Source organism: Malus domestica, chromosome 16 (assembly GCF_042453785.1).
Source record: "Malus domestica chromosome 16, GDT2T_hap1".
Classification (NCBI taxonomy): Eukaryota; Viridiplantae; Streptophyta; class Magnoliopsida; order Rosales; family Rosaceae; genus Malus; species Malus domestica.
In genome coordinates, this window is record NC_091676.1 from 18223792 (window position 1) to 18245076 (window position 21285).

Consider the following 21285-nt stretch of genomic DNA (forward strand, 5'->3'; position numbering starts at 1 on the left):
CACTTTCAGCAAGAGATGCATGTGTCAATTTCATTTCCAACAGCGATGAGCATGTTCCGAGAGGCCTACTCGGGAAGAGTTCCTTCCCTTAAAAGTTTCCGCAACGGAATTGGTACTTGCAGGCTGAAGCTAGGAAAACTTTCTAGTAAAACAATTGCTTTGTTGTCGTCAGATGTGTGCTGATGCTTCGATGAAGTTTATTTGAGGATCCAGATTTTTAATTATGGTGGTTTCAATTATATAACATCTAAAATTTATTAGACATAATGTAAGAATATGAGCATAAGTATGAATCTATGAACTTAGTTATTGGTCTTAAGATTGAATGGGAAGTCTTATTGGGAATGGATTTTTTAATTCATATCACACTGGACTACTATTTAAGGGATTAGTTTCCTATAAGGATTCTAATATGGGAATCGAACGAACAACATACTGATTAACATGATATGATGAAAGTGAACTTGAAGTGCGGGAGACTGATGAACAAATATCAACACTAATAAGACCTTAAGAAAATATGACTTTCACAAGCTTGTGTGTTTTAAGTGATACATAACCTGGATCATGAAAATCAAATTGTCATTAGTCTTCTTGTTGTGAACTTTTCAGGAAATGTGGTCACTGATAGATCCGTGGGAAATAAAGTGGACGGCGAAACCTCAGCTGCAATAGACAAAAACGGGACAAGCTTCTAAGAACCCAGATCGGTGAATCTGGGAGGTAAAATTTCATATCCTTGGAAGTGGAATTGTTGTAGATCTGGTAATAATAGCTGTACTTAGTTCTGTGGTGTATGGATCTGTGATTTAATTGTGCTTCCTCCATGCATCGCAAAACTGAGCTGCAGAAAATTAATTGCTCTAAATTCTGTTTCTGTGCTGGATCTGCAACAATCTCCCCCAAACTTGCATCTGTGAATGATTTTTTTTTTTTATGCTGACTGCTTTAAATTTTCTGCCTAGTGTAGATGTGGTTGATGTGAACGTTAGACTTGTTGCTGGGTGCAGGATTCCAGCATAGGACACGCTTTATTTTCCACGTTCGCAACCTGCAATTAACCAATATGCGTAAAAAAATTGAAAATAAAAATAAAAGTAAAAATTGAATGGGTAAATTAAAACAAATTGCAATCTTCCATGTTTTGTTTTTGATTTTTTTTTATTTTTATGTATTTAATTTTTATGTATGTATTTTTTTTTTTTCCTGAATTAAAGAGAAAATCAAAAGAAGATTAAAATTAGCAAAGAGTTTAGAAAAATTGGGTTGCCTCCCAAATAAGCGCTTTATTTTAAGTCTGTAGCTAGACGTTACGGAAGTCCGGTGGCTAGATCACTGGTGCCTTCAGAGTCAAAGACTCGTATGCAGTATCAAAGGGTGACTCCACGTATGGTTTCAGCCTGTGACCATTCACCTTGAATGTGTTGCCTTGAGCCTCATTAGATATTTCAACTGCCCCATGAGGAAAGATTTTAGTAACCAAATACGGCCCAGTCCAGCGAGATTTCAATTTCCCTGGAAACAACTTTAGCCTTGAACTGAATAGCAACACCTTTTGCCCTGGCTGAAATTCTTTTCGTAAAATTTGACTATCATGAAACGCCTTAGTTCTTTCCTTGTAGATGCGAGAACTTTCATAAGCAGCCTGACGAATTTCCTCCAGCTCATTGAGCTGCAATTTACGTTGTTCCCCAGCTGAGTCATATGAAAAATTTAACTCTTTAATTGCCCAGAATGCCTTATGCTCAAGCTCCATAGGTAGATGACATGCTTTTCCATAAATGAGTCGAAATGGTGACATCCCAATAGGAGTTTTAAAAGCTGTCCTGTAGGCCCACAATGCATCATTTAATTTTAAACTCCAATCTTTTCGTGTTGAACCAACTGTTTTCTCCAAAATGCGTTTTAATTCTCTGTTTGAAACTTCCACTTGACCAGATGTCTGTGGATGATAAGGTGTAGCCACACGATGATTAATCCCATATTTTGCCAATAAATTAGCAAATGATTTATTAATAAAGTGCTTCCCCCCATCACTAAGAATAACGCGTGGAATTCCAAAACGCGGAAATATAACCCCTTGGAGGAATCTCAGGACCACTGATCCCTGATTAGTTGGTGCTGCTATGGCCTCGACCCACTTAGAAACATACTCCACAGCGACTAAAATATATTGATTCCCATGGGAAGATGGAAATGGTCCCATGAAATCAATACCCCACACATCAAATAATTCAACAATCAAAATACTTTGCTGGGGCATCTCATTCCTTTTGGACTGGTTGCCGACCCTTTGACACCTATCACAAGCCTTGCACCAATTATATGCATCTTTAAAAAGTGTAGGCCAAAATAACCCACTTTGCAAAATTTTTTCTGCCGTTCTTTTCTGCCCAAAATGTCCTCCACAAGCAAAATGATGAGCAAACCTTAATACACTTTCTTGTTCGGCTTCAGGAATACATCTGCGAATAATCTGGTCTGGGCAATACTTAAATAGGTATGGCTCATCCCAGAAATAATGCTTCACATCAGATAAAAACTTCTTTTTCTGCTGAATAGTTAAATCTGGATGCACTACCCCTTTAACCAAATAATTAACCATATCAGCAAACCATGGTGTACAGAATTGGACTGCAAATAGCTGTTCATCTGGAAAACTATCCCTCAGTGGTAGGGAATCCTCTTCTGAAGCTGTTGGAATAATCAATCTGGACAAGTGGTCAGCCACCACATTTTCACTACCCTTTTTATCTTTGATTTCTAAGTCAAACTCTTGCAATAAAAGAATCCAACGAATCAATCGAGGCTTAGCATCTTTTTTAGTCAACAAATATTTCAAAGCTGCATGATCTGTATAAACAATCACTCTAGCCCCAACTAAATACGAACGAAATTTTTCCAAAGCAAAAACAATTGCCAACAATTCCTTCTCTGTTGTCGCATAATTTAGTTGTGCATCATTGAGGGTTCGACTAGCATAAGAAATAACTTGGGGAAGTCTATCTTTCCGCTGTCCAAGAACTGCCCCCACTGCACAATCTGATGCGTCACACATCAGTTCAAAAGGTAGGCTCCAATCAGGAGCTGCAATAATGGGTGCTGTAGTGAGGAGAGTCTTTAACTTCTTGAAGGCCTCCAAACAAGCCTCATCAAAAATAAAAGGAGCATCTTTCGCCAACAAATTACACAAGGGTCGGCTAATCTTGGAGAAATCCTTGATGAACCGTCTATAAAACCCAGCATGGCCAAGAAAAGATCGAACACTCTTAACAGTTGTCGGGGGTGGCATCTTTTCAATTGCATCAATTTTAGCCCTATCAACTTCAATACCCCTGTTAGAAATCAAGTGGCCCAAGACAATACCCTGCCTAACCATGAAGTGACACTTTTCCCAGTTTAAAACCAGGTTGGTCTTAATGCATCTTTCCAGAACTAGAGATAAATTCTGCAAACATTGGTCAAAAGAATCCCCAAAAACAGAAAAGTCATCCATAAATACCTCAACTACATGTTCAACTAACCCGGTAAATATGCTCATCATGCAACGTTGAAATGTGGCAGGTGCATTGCACAAACCAAAAGGCATTCTTCTATATGCGAAAGTCCCAAAAGGACAAGTAAAGGTTGTCTTTTCTTGATCCTCAGGGGCAACTGGAATCTGGTTGTACCCTGAATAGCCATCCAAGAAACAGTAGAAAGCACGACCAGCCAACCTTTCCAACATTTGATCAATAAATGGTAATGGAAAATGATCTTTTCTAGTACCAGCGTTGATTTTTCTATAATCAACACACACACGCCACCCTGTAGTCAAACGAGTAGGCACGAGTTCATTATTATCATTTTTCACAACTGTAATACCAGAACGCTTTGGCACCACTTGAATTGGACTAATCCACTTACTATCTGAAATGGGATAGATCATCCCAGCATCCAAAAGCTTCATAATTTCATTACGAACAACTTCTTTCATAATTGGATTCAACCGACGTTGAGCGTCAATGGCAGGTTTTACTCCATCCTCCATCAAAATTTTGTGCATACAAATTGTAGGGCTGATCCCTTTAATGTCAGCTATAGTCCAGCCAATTGCATCTTGATGACTCCTTAAAATGCGCAACAATTTATCTTCCTCTGTTGATGATAAATCAGCAGCTATAATAACTGGCAGCAGAGAATCTACACCCAAGTAAGCATATTTCAAGTGTTCTGGAAGCACCTTTAACTCCAGTTTAGGTGACTGTACCTTAGAAGGCTGCAAGAGCTTTTTGGGTTCCCCCAAACTCTCAAAAACGTGCCTCCAACGTGGAGGTTGAAAAGGAACGCTTTCCAAAGCATAAACATACTCAAAAACCTCTTCATCTTCTGTATTTTTATTCTCAAACCCATGCAACACATTTAACAATGGATCAGATGTCAAACGTGGCATAATTTCAGCATGTAATAAACTGTCAAGCACATCAACACGCATACAGTCATGCACATCACCTGGCCTTTTGGTAGCTTCAAATAAACTGAACACAACAGATTGATCTTGCACTCTAAGTGTAAGTGTCCCAGCCTCTACATCAATTAACGTTCTAGCTGTAGCCATGAAGGGACGTCCCAAAATAATCGGTGTTTGCATATCTTCATCCATATCCAAAATCACAAAATCTGCAGGAAGGTAGAGATTATCCACTTTAATAATTAGGTCTTCTATAATACCCCTTGGATAAGCAACTGAACGGTCCGCAAGTTGTAGAATAACTGATGTAGGCTTGATTTCTCCTTGTCCTAGTCTCTGAAAAACAGAAAAAGGCATTAAGTTAATACTAGCGCCTAAATCAATTAAAGCACGTTTAAAATGAGAACTTCCAATTGTGCATGAAATTGTAAAACTCCCTGAATCTTGTTTCTTTGGAGGCAATTTATGCAATAAGACCGCACTGCACTGTTCTGTTAGAATCACTTTTTCGGAATCCACAAGCTTCTTTTTCTTTGTACAAACATCCTTCAAAAACTTGGCATAAGATGGAATGTTCTTGATTGCATCAATTAATGGAAGATTAATTTGAACCTTAGCCAAAGTTTTCATAAAATCTGTCAACTGTTGATCTTTAGCTTTAGGCTTCAACCTTTCTGGGTAGGGCATAGGAGGCTCATAAACACGTTCTGCAGTTTTTGTGGTAGCTTCTGCAGTATTTTCGGATCTTTCTTGAGACTGCCCAGAATCTGCAGAAATTTCAGAATCTGCAAAAATTGCAGATTTAGTTTGGGGTAGTTCTGCTGCCTGTGAATTCCCAACAGAATTTTCATGTTTGTTGTTGTAACTTTTGCCAGACCGTAGAGTCCGTATAGCATTGCACTCTTCTCGTCCTCTTGGATTTGGTACTGTTTGACTAGGAAATGTACCTGGTGCCCTTTCTAAAATCTGCAAAGCAATTTGCCCAATTTGTTTTTCCATATTTTTCATTGATGCATGCAGATTTTGGATTTCTTGACTGGTAGTATTTGCTAATTTTTCAATTGCAACTTCCCAAGCAGCCTTAGGTGCAGCATGTTGTTGTACCTGCTGTTGAAATTGAGGCCTAGTGTGTTGATCTTTGTCCCACTTTAAATTAGGATGATCTCTCCAACCTGGGTTGTAGAAATATGAATACGGGTCATATCTGTAACATATGGAGAACCATTTGGCATCTCAAAAACAGACCTAGATTGTGGCTGCTCAACTGCCCACTGTTGAGTATCTTCTGCCATTTTTTCAAATAACAAACAAGCCTCTTGTGCGTTTTTGTCTTTGTACGTACCTCCGCATGAAGCGTTGACAAGAGTTTTTGTAGTCATATTCAACCCTCTGAAAAATATGTGCATTTGATCAGTAGTGTTAATACCCGAGTGTGGACATTTTCTAATCAACTCTTTAAACCGCTCCCAAGCCTCGTGAAACTCTTCATTTGGTTTTTGGGCAAACGATAAAATCTGAGTTCTCATGTCAAGTGTCTTAGAAGCCGGATAATACTTGTTTAAAAATTTTTCGCTGAGTTGGGCCCAAGTTGTAATGCTTCCAGATGGGAGTGTGAGGAGCCATCTCCTTGCCTGATCCTTTAGAGTGTATGGAAATAACCGCAACTTAATAGATTCAGCCGAAAATCCCCTCACCAAAATGTTTTTGCACCCCATTAAAAATTCTGCAATGTGCATGTTAGGATCATCAGATGAAAACCCATGAAACGTAGGTAGAATATTCAACATGTGCTGTTTTATTTCAAATGCAGTCCCTTCTTCCACTGCCGGATATGTAATGCAACTGGGTATGTTTGTGGTATGGGCAGTCAGTGAATCACCCAGGGGTAGTCCTGCCTCTGGAATTACAAACGCCATTTTTTCTTTGTTGTGCAGGTCCCCAGTAGATACTGTTTCCAGAAATGTCTCCTGCAGTGGACGAACCCGCTGCAAATTTTGCTCCCTGCGTTTCCTCCTTAAATGCTGCTCAAATTCTGGATCAAATGGAATCAAATTCTGCACTGTTGAACGGGTGCTGACCATGCACAGTTTCGCACAGTTTCTGAAATCTGTACTGTTGTAATCTGTAAAAGTAAATGAAAACGAAAAGTAAATATTTTTTTATTTTATTTTATATGTATAAACAGCAATAACTAATTGAAAATCTGATTGGTAGGAATTATTTTAAATAATCCCCGGCAGCGGCGCCATTTTCTTGATAGGGATTTTTACTACTCATGTGAATGCGATAAAAAACCTTCTATTTTACTTGCAAGAATCACAAGGTTATTGTAGTATAAACGGATCTCGCAAGGTCATTCTCCACAGGGATTATTAAATAATTCGAAACAAATCAGATTTTAATTAATGATTGTAAAGTAGAAATTTGGATGATTGATTTTATAACCTACTTAAAGTAAAAACGAATTTAATGAATTAAAATAGATAATCTGCAATATTAAAGCTAGAGAGAAGAAAACAGTTATGAGAAAATCAAATTAAGAAGGCACTAGGGTTCCACCATCACCTAGCAATCCTATGAATTTTTACCCATTACTTATGATCTACACATGCCACTTTGAAGGTTAGATTTTCCTAATTCATATTCTACTTGGAACCTCCAATATAGAACGTATATCTAACATGCAACCCGTCCGGACGTTCGGATCAAATCTAAACATGAAAGACTCATTATGCTTTATGAAAATCCTTTGAAAAACCATACAATCCTTAAGACGTGATATTCATCCTAAAAGAAATTACAATTATTAATCACAAGAAGCCAGCGTCAATTTCAGGGAACCTTCCGACCAAAATTGCATCAAATTACTTTTCTAAAAATCCTAATGGTGATCAGGCATTAAAACAATTAGATAGTTTTTATCCCGGTGATTAACAATTCAAAGTACGCATGCAATCAATCATAAGCAATTAAATAAAAATCACATATTCATGCTAAGGCTCAAGGCTTCACCCTAGCAATAGAAATTAGTTCCGCATATTCATAATTGAAATCATAGAAAATATTATTAAGAAAAGGATTGAAAACACCTTCAAGTAGAAAATCTTCAAAACCCTAGCCCTTCTCTCTGTCTCCAATATTAGATAAAAATAAAGCGTAATAAAAAACTGTAGACGGCTAAGCAATATATTTGCTAAGCCACCACCCAAACCCTAGCCAACTAAAATTAATAAAAAACCCTAAATAAAAATAGTAAAATTCGTCTAAAATCTGAACAGCCACGTTTTGGCCCATAAGCTGCTCCAAAACTGGCCCAATATAGCTGGATTTGATGTTTGGAATATTCTGAACACTTTTCCAGAAGGCCACGAACCCATCCGAGGTCATCTTGGGCTCCAAAAACGTCATTTAAGCCCAAAAACGTCATTTTCCAGCACTGCGCACTGCTTCTTTATTTCATCGCCAGAAAATAACCGCTTGGTGGAAAAATCCTAAATTTTGATACGATCAAGCTAAGTGACTCACGAACGTCCTCCAACTGGAATTACTCCAAAATTCGTCCATTTGGTCCTGTTTTGCTCCAGATGAAGTCGAAAGTCCTATATTGAAAATACAATTCAAAGTATCAAAATTCTTCCAATATATTAACCAAAATATACTAAGATTAGGGTAAAATATATAATATAAAATCTACTCATCAACCACTATAACAAAATGATTGTTTAGCGAGGTAATTTTCAGCGAGGAACACAATTTTGTTCCTAGAAGACACTTTCAGCAAGAGATGCATGTGTCAATTTCATTTCCAACAGCGATGAGCATGTTCCGAGAGGCCTACTCGGGAAGAGTTCCTTCCCTTAAAAGTTTCCGCAACGGAATTGGTACTTGCAGGCTGAAGCTAGGAAAACTTTCTAGTAAAACAATTGCTTTGTTGTCGTCAGATGTGTGCTGATGCTTCGATGAAGTTTATTTGAGGATCCAGATTTTTAATTATGGTGGTTTCAATTATATAACATCTAAAATTTATTAGACATAATGTAAGAATATGAGCATAAGTATGAATCTATGAACTTAGTTATTGGTCTTAAGATTGAATGGGAAGTCTTATTGGGAATGGATTTTTTAATTCATATCACACTGGACTACTATTTAAGGGATTAGTTTCCTATAAGGATTCTAATATGGGAATCCTTAGGGGATCTGGCAAAGATTATATTGTGTATATATAGTGGCATCTGCTCTCACAGTTGATATGCTCGATCATCGAACTAAGACCTATTATTAGTTAGAGCAAACTGATTACTGGAGAGAGGAGAAGGTGCATTGCTTTTTTGCTGCAGAATCTGGAATTGCTGCTTCTTCAAGTTCGTCTGCAGGTAAGTTTATTCTCTGTGCTACAGGCTTATGAATTGGGTTTGTGTTTTGATCACTGTGATTCATAATTACATGTTTTTGGTATATGTTTATTCTAACATGTGGTATCAGAGTCTTGTTTACATGTTTATGAATTCAGTCTTGAAATCAAATGGTTCGAAAGCATAATAATAATAATAATAATAAAATTCCTTAAGTTGCGACCCTGAGAATTCAAAGTTGGGTTCTGGTATGTGATCTCCAGATAATGACAAAACATATTTAAACTATTATCATTGGCTTTTCTGCAAAACTACAGGTTGAGGCTGTTTTCCCAATTTGGGGTTTTGATTAGCAACTTCATCGATCAAAAGATGTTCTGGGTTTTGTGATTCTCTCAACTCTTAAATCAATTTTTTCAATTTGGATAATTATTTCCACTGCGCTGTTCCAAATTGAAATCTGCAGGAGGTATGTTTAATAATTCGTATTATTCTGTCAATGTTTGCTTTATATTTCAATGCATAGATTGGGTCAAGGTGTTCTGTTAAGTTTTTTAATAAACATTAAAATTACGATGACGAAACCCACGAAGAACTAATCCTATTGAAATTATCGAAAGTAATCTGGAGACCATGAATGATCAATCATGAATGAGACTGCAATTGCTTTATACCTTGCGAAATATATGTATGCACAGTGGCGAAGCCAGGAATTGACTGGGGGAGGGGCGAAACTTATCAAACCAACCGATGATAAAACATCTTTTGTCGCTAACTCTTCTTGGCATGATGTGGTCTCTAGGTTGACAATGATCATTTTAGAGATAGTGTCTACGATTGCTTCACGATAATTAGGTAGATAATCAAGCATTCGACGTCTATGTCCATGATCTTCAGGAAGATTAGCCAAAATTTCATCTATCTCAGTGACCTCACTTTGTTGTGAACTACTCAGAATACTTGAAGGATGACTTCTTGGAATATTTGAAGGAGAAGGAGGAGGACCACTTTGAATATTTGAAGGAGAAGGACTACCTCAAATGTTTGAAGGAGGATTTAAGCATTGCTTTTTATAATATTGTTCCATTACGTAACTGTAAAATGGAGAGGAAAAAAAATTCTTACACTCTTAATCCTAGAGTAGACTATACTAATATGCATCATAATTAATCCAACCAACAATTCAATTAAGCAATACCAATAGCATACAAATTATTCAATAAATAAATATTCAATTCAACTAATCATATGAAATAATCAAGAATTCAAATTTTAATTTTCACCCAAAAAAATAATTTTAATTTCACATAAAAAAATCATAGAATCAGATCAATAATCGATAATCATATTAGTGCATTACCATAAAATTCTATGCCAATCAAACAAAATGTGTATTAAATAATTAATTAAGGTTAAGGATTGTAAATTTGAGAAATAAATAAAACTACCTTAGAAGGCTGAAGCCGATGGCTCATCTGCTGGAGAAGTGTAGAGTGGCTGGAGCCTGGAAGAAGGTTGACAATTCAATTCGAATTAAAAAATATTTCTTTTTGTTGCTGATGGGACTTTGGGGGTAGCTTTGCTGTGCTCTCTGGCAGAAAGGCTGAAAAACAAAAGGGGACGTGTCCTGCACTGAGGTCTTAGAGGGATTAAGAGTGAAAGGGGGACACGGGGTCCCCCCAATATATATATTTTTATTTTGAAACCTACGAAACGGTGCCGTTTCAATTACTTTAAAAAAAAAAATTAAAACGCAGACACTCAGTCTGCTGCGCGCACCAGACATCACCGAAGCAGGGAGCACTGAACCACTGAACCACTGAACCAATGGGTTTTCCGGCGAGCAAGGGGAGGGGCTGACCCTTATATCCAGTCCAGTTTTCCGGTGAGGGGAGTGGCGACCGCCACTCCTCGCCCTCACGTGGCTTCGCCAGTGTGTATGCATATCTGTCTTAGTGCATGATTTAAAATCTGGGTTTTGTTTGATTTTGTCAAAATTTCAATAACAAAACAAGAAGGTCTTAATTGAATGAACACAATTAGCATGCTAATATTTCTGATTAGAGCTTATAATCAAGGCTGTATTTTTCCATATATTCCGAAAAGTTTTGTAGTTTTGGATGGTGGACTTATTGTAGAGGAAGTTTTGTTTGATGCTTTGGAAACAGTTTGGCTGTTTTAAGCTTATGATTAGTAAATCCTTTAAGTCAATGTTATGTTGCTTTCCTATAAGATCGATTTATGTTTTGGTCTTTTTGAAAAGTGGGAGCATATTATGTGATTGACTGTTTAATATCAGTTTATGTTATGAGTCATATTTGCAGTCTGGATGTGTGTGAACTTAGAATCAATACTGCATTTTGGTTGTGGTTTATGAATCTCTGTTTCCATGTTTTGGAGTGTAATAGAATGATGGTCATAACGATGGATTCTCAAGTGAGGCTCTGTGGTCACTTCTTATAAATTGGAGATGTTCATGTCTAAAACTGATCTTATGTTCAAGTGGGAGAAAATGTATGAATATGAACACGAGATTGGGTGTTTTTGACGGTGAATGGTTAAGTCCAATTAGAATAAGAAAGCCTTATGAGAAGCTGTGTACAAATCCTTGTTTTTGAAGGATTCTGTTAAAACTATTTGAACTGATATGAATTGGAAAACATAAGTTGTTTTCTATAACGATTGTAATAGGAAATCTTTGTGATTTGACTTAAGCAATTGGTTGAATTCATATAATGGTAATTCTTTATATTAGAATGAATTATTAGTTGATAGTTTTACTATCTGTTGGACTTAATTGTTTCGAATTAAGTTAAGGAATAGTGGGAGTGGAAATTTAGGTCCACTGATGTCAGTTTGATCATAATGTTATAAGTGCAGATTGAACATAATTTGAGGGCATTAGTTACATATTGGTTGTGATTGTAAGCTTTTGATTCTATGTTTTGAGATGTACAAATAGATTGTTTATGATGTTACTCAAAAGGCTTGGTGATCACCTTATTGTAAATCTTGATAGAACTAGTTTACTTGGTTCATACTTGCTCAAGTGGGAGAATGTAAGAATATGAGCATAAGTATGAATCTATGAACTTAGTTATTGGTCTTGAGATTGAATGGGAAGTCTTATTGGGAATGGATTTTTTAATCCATATCACACTAGACTACTATTTAAGGGATTAGTTTCCTATAAGGATTCTAATAGGGCAATCCTTATGAGATATGGCAAAGATTATATTGTGTATATATAGTGGCCTTTGCTCTCACAGTTGATATGCTCGATCATCGAACTAAGACCTATTATTAGTTAGAGCAAACTGATTACTGAAGAGATGAGAAGGTGCACTGCTTGTTTGTTGCAAAATCTGGAATTGCTACTTCTTCAAGTTCGTTTGTAGGTAAGTTTCTTCTCTGTGCTACATGCTTATTGATGCAAAAACTATCTTAACACACAAATTTAACCCTCTTTTGACAATTGTAGTACAAGTATAAGTAGGGATCGTTCTGGACCGGGGATTAGGAGGGCTTGCTAATAACCTCTAAACTGACTCAAAAACATAAAACTAAATTTAAAAACACTTAACAAGATTCACAAGACTCAAAGCAAACTTAAAATACTCAAAACAGCTCAAAACAACCAAATAAACTTAAACTAGACACTAGGAATGACTTTGGACGAAAATGGGCTTTTACTTGAATCAAACACTTAAAAATACAAACTAAAACAGATTTGAAACACTTTGAAACAAGAACTAAAAGGGGGGTTTTGATTTGGATGAAGTTGTAACAAACAAACAAGTATGAAAATCTAGACAGATTGTAGAACGAATGTGAGAAATAAGATGATGGATATGATAGCTAGAGGCTTTTTCTCCACACATGACATGTATGCAAATAATTCGATTTCCAGTTACTACTTCATTGAATTATGAACGACAATGCTCCAAATTAACCGTGACATCACTAGTTAACTCTCAGATTTTCCTTGTTTTATTGGATTGGATGACATCATTCGACAACCCAAAATATTCTTCAAAAGTTCCCTACATGACATCATAATAGAGATACAATCAAAGATCATTATGTTTAATGAAAGTCATAAGCATTGACAAGGCACTTGCAACTATGACATCATGTCACTCATGCTAGGAATTTAACTTAACGCAATCGTTTATAAGCGACCTTCATTACATGTGAATATAAGTTTGTAACGATTATGTGAAACTTCCTTATACTCTAGCAACGGATTTATGCATACCAATTAAGTGTCGACCCTTAATTAACAAATACAAATAAGTTATCAATCAAATAGTTAAGCCAATTGCATTCATGATTCAAGAGTTCATAACTGGAATTTATCAAATCATATTACACACATAATCATGGCTTTGAAATCACCTCTAGCTAAGAGGGGTTTAGCCACTCATATTCACAACAAAACGAAAGAAAATGAATTTAAACATTGGAAACAAAAGAAAGAAAACACCTAAACGCTCCAACGATCCAAGTTGGACAGCAAGCACGTCCAAGCACTTTCCTTCCCTTCCTTTGCTATGGCACAAGGTGTTGGTGAGTGTTTGAAGGTTTGTTTGTATGGAGGAATGGATGTAAAGATGAATGGATGTGTTTGGATGAAGGTTGTATTGAAATGGGGATGAATGATGAAGTAAAAACTAAACTCTATGGCTGCCACACACACTTCCTTTTATAGAGGAAGTGCACGGCAAGGAGATGAAAATGGTGGTGTGTGCAGCAATGATTCAATGAAATGGACAAGAATATTGTGCACATGGTAGACAAAGGAAAAGAAGTGGAATGGTGCAGCAAATGAGTGCAATCATTCAATGTAATGGTGCATGAAATCATATATAATGGAGGGGACAAAGAATGGTGCAGTAATGAGTTAATGGAGTGGAGGTTAAAGTGATGAAATGGTGCATGAAATCTGATATGATGGAGGGGACAATGAATGTGCACGGCATGGGCAAGGAAAGTGAAGGAGTGGTGCATCAATGAGTGCAAGGAGTGGATAAGAATATTGTGCACATGGTAGACAAAGGAAAGGAAGTGGAATGGTGCAGCAAATGAGTGCATGAAGTAGACAAGAATGGTGTGCACAGCATGGGTGGAAATGTGATGGATAACACCCTTTTGCAGCTGTCCATGTGCCTTTAAACTTGATTTTCTGCACTCTTTGCCAAGTGTTCCAGCCAAGGAAGAAAATATCGGTAATATCGGAAATATCGGTAGTCCGAAAACACGAAAATATCGATGGAAATATCGGGATAATATCGATATCGATAAAAATTACATGGAAACCACGGAAATTGTAAGAAAAACTTGGAAATTTTTATTGAAACTTTGCAGGATGTTTATTTAGTCAATTATCTATTAGTTTATCACAAAAAATTGGAAGGAAATGCATTGCATGATGGATTTAACATTATCAAGTTGATTATATAGCGAGCTGACAAACATTGTGAGTGTAGAAAATATGTAGTAATTAATGAAAGAAGTCTAAACACACCATAATCATTTATATATAATGAATTAGTACAATATTTTACAGTTTATACATTGCATTTTTGGTTCTTCTCTGACAGAATTTGGTCTTCACGTGGAGAAGAAGATAAAGTAAGCAGATTTTTTGGTTCTTCTCTGACAGAATATTTGGTTCTTCTGAGCAAAGTCACTTCCAATTCTTTCATACAAAACCGTGTGCCACACACACATATCCTCAAAGTTTTTTTCTTTTTCTCTCGGATAACACACACACACACATAACCATACACACACACACACACACACACACACACACACACAAAACCATGGTTTTATACAAAACCATGTGCCAAAACTCTCTCGGATAACACACACACACACATAACCATACACACACACACACACATAACCATACACGTGAACACACACACACACAAAACCATGGTTTTATACAAAACCATGTGTCAAACCGTGTGCCACAAACACACACACACACACACACACCCTCAATGTATTTTTTTTCTTTCTCTCGGATAACACACACACACTTCTCCCTCATTCCACACACACACACACGCACACACCCTCCATCTACAGAGATCGGAGATCTCTCTTCTCCCAAACACACACACACACACAGAGATCGGAGATCTCTCTTCTCCATTCTCCGATCTCTCTTATCCCTTCTCCGATCTCTCTTCTCCCAAACACACACACACACACAGAGATCGGAGATCTCTCTTCTCCATTCTCCGATCTCTCTTATCCCTTCTCCGATCTCTCTTCTCCCAAACACACACACACACACACACAGAGATCTCTCGATCTCTCTTCTCCCTTCGCCGTTGATCGTGGCTCTGGCGAAGTCGGAGTTGGCTCAGTCGTCTCTGGCGGTGCGCCGCTGAGCAAGGATCACGTTCAGTCATCTGGTTCGTCTTCGTCTTCGTCAGGTGAGATTCCATTGAAACCCTAAACCCTAAACCGACTTCACATATGTTGAATCGTTTATGCATGCGTGAAATCTGAAGTTTATATGTGAAATTGATGTTAAAATTCATGTTTTTGCAAGGTTTTTGGGACGAAATCGGCCTGGGAATAGGCACACCGTCTCCGGCGTTCTTCTCCGACGTCGCCTCGGAGTCCGATTGCACCAAACTCAAAAAAAGTTCGCCGATATTTCCAAAATATCGCGATATTATCGATATTATCGATAATATCGCGATATTTGGCCGAAAACCATTCGGATACCACTTAGAATATCCATCACCCGAAAAACCGATAATATCGGCGATATTTCGCCGATATTATCGGCATTTTCTTCCATGGTTCCAGCTCACTTCTCATGTGTGTGTGCTGTCATGTAATCATCATTTCCACATAACATCATTTCAGCTAGCAATCACACACTTTCTGCCCATGCCATGTCTTTCATTTCCTTTGCTTATGTGTGTGCTGTTTTCTTTTTTCTTTCCCATGTGCCGTGTATGAATGTTGTCTCTCTGTCTTTGCATGTGTGTGTGCTGTTTTCTATCTTTATTTCCACATGTACCAGCTGTTACACTTGCACACACATGTTCTTCATCATTTCAGGTAGCAATCAACACATTTTCTGCCATCACATGGCAGCTATGATGTTTGAAGTTGTAGGTCAACACACTTGCACAGACACATGCTGATTTCCAGCCTTCTAATCTTCAAAAACGTCCATCCTCATGTCTCCATGCTTGCACTATCCAATCTTGGCCCAAAAATGCTCCAAAATGCTCCAAAATGCACTTTCTTGCCAACTTTGTTATTAGGACCTACAAACACACAAAAATAGCTTAAAATACATAATTAACTAAAAAATAACAACATAAATGCACAAGAACAAGCTAACTAAGTCGCATAAATATGCTCCTATCAAATTCCCCCACACTTAGCTTTTGCTAGTCCTCGAGGAAAACAAAAGAAACAAAACGAAACAAACAAAACATACCTAGACCTTCCAACATTTGCCTCAGGGATTTCCAATGCACATGACATGTTAAAAATCATCATTCCCACAGAATTTTGGTCATCTTCACACTTGAGCACATACTTAATCACCGTCACCACTTACTAGTTCACAATTAATCAATTAAAACGATGTTTTGAATGCAACACATGCCTTAGAGAATTTGATCAATTCCTTACAAGATATTCTCTATTTTCACACATTTTTTTCTGACTACACACCCTACACTAGTTATATGTGAAAAGATTGATGTAAACACGAAAGACTAGGACTTATATAAGTTATAACAAAGAAAGCAATTTTCTGGAGTTATTAAGCGTGTTTAGATATGATCTCATGAATGGAATGCTACTACTTAGATGCGAGAACCAGTGACACCATATGCTCATACCAATTTCGAAATCCACAAATTGAAACACAGAACACTCAAGATTGAAGTCAAGGGTTGTAACAGGGCTTGGGGGTAATGGCTAACAAAGAAAGGATAGGGATAACAAACGTTCTTAAAGCGATAGCAAGCAAAGCAATGAAATAGACACTTGGAATTCACTTTAGAATGCAGAGTCAACTTTTAAATACAAAGGGAAGATTCATGCAACATTTAGGGCCGGATTCAATGTTTTGGACCCTTTTTTAACAACCAACACTTTGGAGCTCTTTTTCATACTCTTTTCAATTCTTTTTTTTTTTCACTCTTTTTTTTTTTGTTCTACCTGTGCCTTATTAAAGACTTTGGCACACACACACACACAAGAATCACTTCCCCCACACTTGCTTTCTGCAATACATTGATAAAAAAGGAGTTCATTTTAAGTCATGCTTTACTATGCTTCAAGAACAAGGGTATGAATGGTCCTAAAACTAGGCTAGGTAAGGATAGTGTGGATTAGCAAAGAACATAGGCTTAACAAGGCTCAACAGGGTTAAACTTAAACACTTAATGAAATAGGGGCATGGTAATTTGGCTTTGGTGGTCATTACACAACTTCATCTTTAATATGTGTTATGCAAATCAATAACATGCTCTGAATGAAATAGGCATGAGTTCTAGCATTTGGAACTAAATGATGAAACGCCTTCTAAGTAGCAACCAAGCAAAGAATAATGAGATCATGCAACGACTTTAGAAAATAATGATGCACAGATTATTAACTCTCCAAATAAACGTTTAGGCTTAAGTCTCACAAGGTTGTAGCATTCATTTGAGTTCCTTCCTTCAAGCATGTTACAAAAACTGATTTTTCCTTTATGATTGCATGTGAATTCATAAATTATAACCACAACCAATCATACACCAAAGAGTAAATCAAATTTTCATCCATGTTTATAACTCTCTTTAACAGTCATGTAATTAAAAATCAAATCCTCATCATTGTGTTGGAAGGTACCCTAAGACATAAATAAACACACAAAAACAACTTTTTTTGGGTTTTTCAAAACAATTTTTCAAATTTTTATGAGATTTTCGGATTTTTATGTCAAAACACACTAAAACACTCCAAAATAGCTTTAAAACACTTAAAACAGCAAGGAACAACACTAGAAGTAATGGGTGATAAACTCCTACGAATTTCATGCAAAACAACTTGGTTACCCCCCCCCCCCCACACTTAAATCAAACATTGTCCTCAATGTATCAAGCATAAACTCACACAAAAACAAGCAAACAAACAAACAACGAATAAACATGACAAGTATGGCCAAGTAAAAACAAGACAGAGTAGAGTTTAAGAACGCAAATCTGGTTTTGGAGATAGATGATCTTGTTGACTTTCCATAGCTTTGATCTTGAACTGGTTTGGAATTCTGAGCGAGGAATATGAGAGTTCCTTGGTTTCAAATCAGACTCCTTCTGCTGGGTTGATTTGATTGTGCAGTCTACATTATTCTCTGCTTGTTTCTTCTGCACGGTAGGCATGCACGAGGTAGAGGTGATGGTCTGTTTCATTTTTCAATCTTTCCAAGTGCCGACCATTTGCTTTCTTTCTCCTTGTCCCTAGCTGAGGATGAATTAGCACATTGTCTCCACATGCTTCGAGGTATCATTTTCACTTCCATTATCTGTTCTCCAGGCAGATGTGGTAGCTTTTGAGGAAGCATAAGATGTTGAAAATGAGTGCTCGAGAGCAAGGCTAGGTAAGCAATCAGGAAGGGGTTCCAGGCAGTCGGTTCCAGATCAGAAGATTGATACCAAGTGCTGGCTGATTGCTCTCTTTCTCCTTGTCCTGCAGGTGAAAACAACGACAAGGAGAAGGATAGGGAAAAAGCATGATATGAGATACTTTTGCTTTCAACCTTCATGATATGAAATACTTTTGTTTTTGATGGGTTGTTTGCAGAGGTATCCTAGAGAATAAGGAACACTGAGTGACTCGAGAGGCTTTGTTGGGAAGGCATTCTCGGAGATGAAGAAGGGTTATGTATGTCTGCGTTGCAATGAAGGGTGAAGGTCGACATTTATATGAATTAATAACCGGTACTATTCTTTCACTCTTACCGGCAACCGTTGGATGATTGAATAGTAATCTTCACGTGCTTTCTACGTCACCAGAAATCTTCGACATATTGCCCGTAATTTTCACAAGGCTGAGTGTGCATGTGACAGGTGCTGACACGTCTGGAAAAGCAGGTGCCTCTTCGATATCTGAAATCGGCACTTCGATAAATTGCCCGTGATTTCCGCAAAGCTGAGTGTGCATGTGATAAATGCTGACACGTCTAGAAAAGCAAATGCCTCTCTGATTTTTTAGCTTGCCTCTTCAATTTCTGAGCTCCATCGAGTGCAGAGGTTGCATGTGACAAGTGCGGACAAATCTGGAAAAGAGGATGGCCCGTGGTTTCTGAGCAAGCCCAGCTTTTGAGAAAGCTAGCGCCTATTCGATTTTTGAATTGGCCTCTTCGATTTCTAAGCTCGCCTTTTCGATATCTGAAATCCCGTCAAGTGCTGATTTTTATAGAGGCACGCAGTTCGTTTCAAAGCACACTTGAATTTCCGCCTGTAGAAACTCCTTTCATTGCACTTCTAAGATCTCAATTTGTCCAACCTCTTATTTCTTCAACACCTTTGAAAATGTCTGGCCCCTCCAACCGTCGTTTTGACTTGAACCTTGGTGAAGAGGCATCTATGCCTTATCCAGACAACATATGGCGCCCATCCTTCATATCCCCTACTAGTCCTCTTACCGTTGGGGATTCGGTGATGAAGAATGATATGACCGCTGCAGTGATGACCCGGAACCTTGTCACTCCCAAAGATAACAGACTACTTTCCAAACGGTCTGATGAGTTAGCTGTTAAGGATTCTCTAGCTCTCAGTGTGCAATATGCAGGTTCTGTGTCTAATATGGCCCAACGTCTATTTGCTCGAACCCATCAAGTTGAATCATTGGCGGCTAAAGTGATGAGTCTCAAACAGGAGATTAGAGGGCTCAAGCATGAGAATAAACAGTTGCACATGCTTGCACATAACTATGCTAGAAACATAAAGAGGAAGATTGACCAGATGCAGGAATCTGATGGTCAGATTTTACTTGATAATCAGAGGTTTGTGGGTTTGTTCCAACAGCATTTGCCTTCGTCTTCTGGGGCTGTACTGCGTAGTGAAGCTTCAAATGATCAACCTCCGATACCTCCTCCTTCTGTGGCTCCGCCGACTGCTGAGGCTCCGCCGACTACTGAGATTTCTCCTAAGCAGCCTTTGTGAAGACTCCCTCTTGTATTTTTCTGCTTCCTGTTCATTTTCAACAAATTTTAATGTAAAAATACCTTGCATATCTGTCAATGTTTCAAACATAAACCCACACCAAAAACAATTAAACAAGCAACAAATAAAAATGACAATCATGGCAAAATAAAATTGCAGAAAAAGGAAGGTTTTTAGGAACGCAAAACATGGGTTGCCTCTCATGAAGCGCTTACTGTAACGTCTTGCAGCCGGACGAAACTTCCTTCTAAGCTTGGATAGGGCCCACGGCACTGAGTGGGATTTCTTCCACAATCTGCCCCACATCACTCTCATAATATAGCTTCAGATGATGCCCGTTCACTTTGAATTCGTCGCCGTTCCTTAAGCTTTTAACTTGGACTGCACCATAGGGAAAAATATTAGTCACAACAAATGGCCCAATCCTCTTAGACCGTAACTTACCAGGGAACAATCGTAGACGGGAATTGAATAGTAGCACTTTCTGTCCAATTGAGAATGTTTTTCCCCGAATCATTTTGTCATGAAACGCCTTTGTTTTCTCCTTGTAAATTCGCGCATTCTCATAGGCTTCGTTCCGTATCTCCTCAAGTTCATTCAGTTGGAGCTTCCTATTCATTCCAGCAACATCTAAGTCCAAATTGAATGTTTTCACAGCCCAGTGCGCTTTGTGCTCCAGTTCCACAGGTAGGTGACACGGTTTGCCGTAGATTAGTCAAAATGGAGACATCCCTAGAGGTGTTTTGTAGGCAGTGCGATATGCCCACAGTGCATCATCTAAACGTAAGCTCCAATCCTTCCAGTTTGGCCTAACAGTCTTCTCCAAGATTTGCTTGATTTCTTTATTCGAGACTTCGGCTTGGCCACTTGTTTGAGGGTGGTATGGCATGGAAACCTGATGTTGTACATTGCACTTTTTAAACAGCGCCTCAATGGTGCGATTGCAAAAGTGGGCACCTCCATCGCTTATGAACACCTTCGGCATGCCAAATCTGGAAAAGATGTTAGCTTTGATAAAATCTGCCACCACTTTAGAGTCGTTAGTACGAGTGGCTTTGGCTTCCACCTATTTCGACACATAATCAACGGCTAACAAAATATAAGTAAAACCATATGAGGGCAGAAAGGGTCCCATGAAATTCATACCCCATACATCAAAGATCTCCACATTAAAGATGGGGGTTTGCGACATTTGGTCCTTGGCACCTATTGTACCTATTCTTTGGCATCTATAACAAGTTATACAAAATGTTCTAGCATCCTTAAACAATGTAGGCCA

General features: G+C 37.9%; 1 protein-coding gene, 1 long non-coding RNA gene and 1 other non-coding gene across 3 annotated transcripts; 2 read left to right on the top strand and 1 right to left on the bottom strand.

The window, feature by feature from the left end:
• Positions 1 to 443: 443 nt before the first annotated feature.
• LOC139192769 (uncharacterized) lies at positions 444 to 6680 on the top strand. The gene is made up of 2 exons (XR_011577110.1): positions 444 to 723; positions 6385 to 6680. It is a non-coding gene; the product is annotated as an uncharacterized lncRNA (long non-coding RNA).
• On the bottom strand, positions 941 to 6366 carry LOC139192736 (uncharacterized). Its single transcript, XM_070815385.1, has 2 exons — positions 5696 to 6366; positions 941 to 5654 (listed from the first exon to the last, which is right to left on the bottom strand). Exons 1-2 carry the CDS (start codon positions 6364 to 6366, stop codon positions 1328 to 1330), a joined length of 4998 nt encoding a protein of 1665 aa, XP_070671486.1. The 3' UTR covers positions 941 to 1327.
• On the top strand, positions 5875 to 5979 carry LOC139193251 (small nucleolar RNA R71). Its single transcript, XR_011577647.1, has one exon. It is a non-coding gene; the product is annotated as a small nucleolar RNA R71 (small nucleolar RNA).
• Positions 6681 to 21285: the final 14605 nt, after the last annotated feature.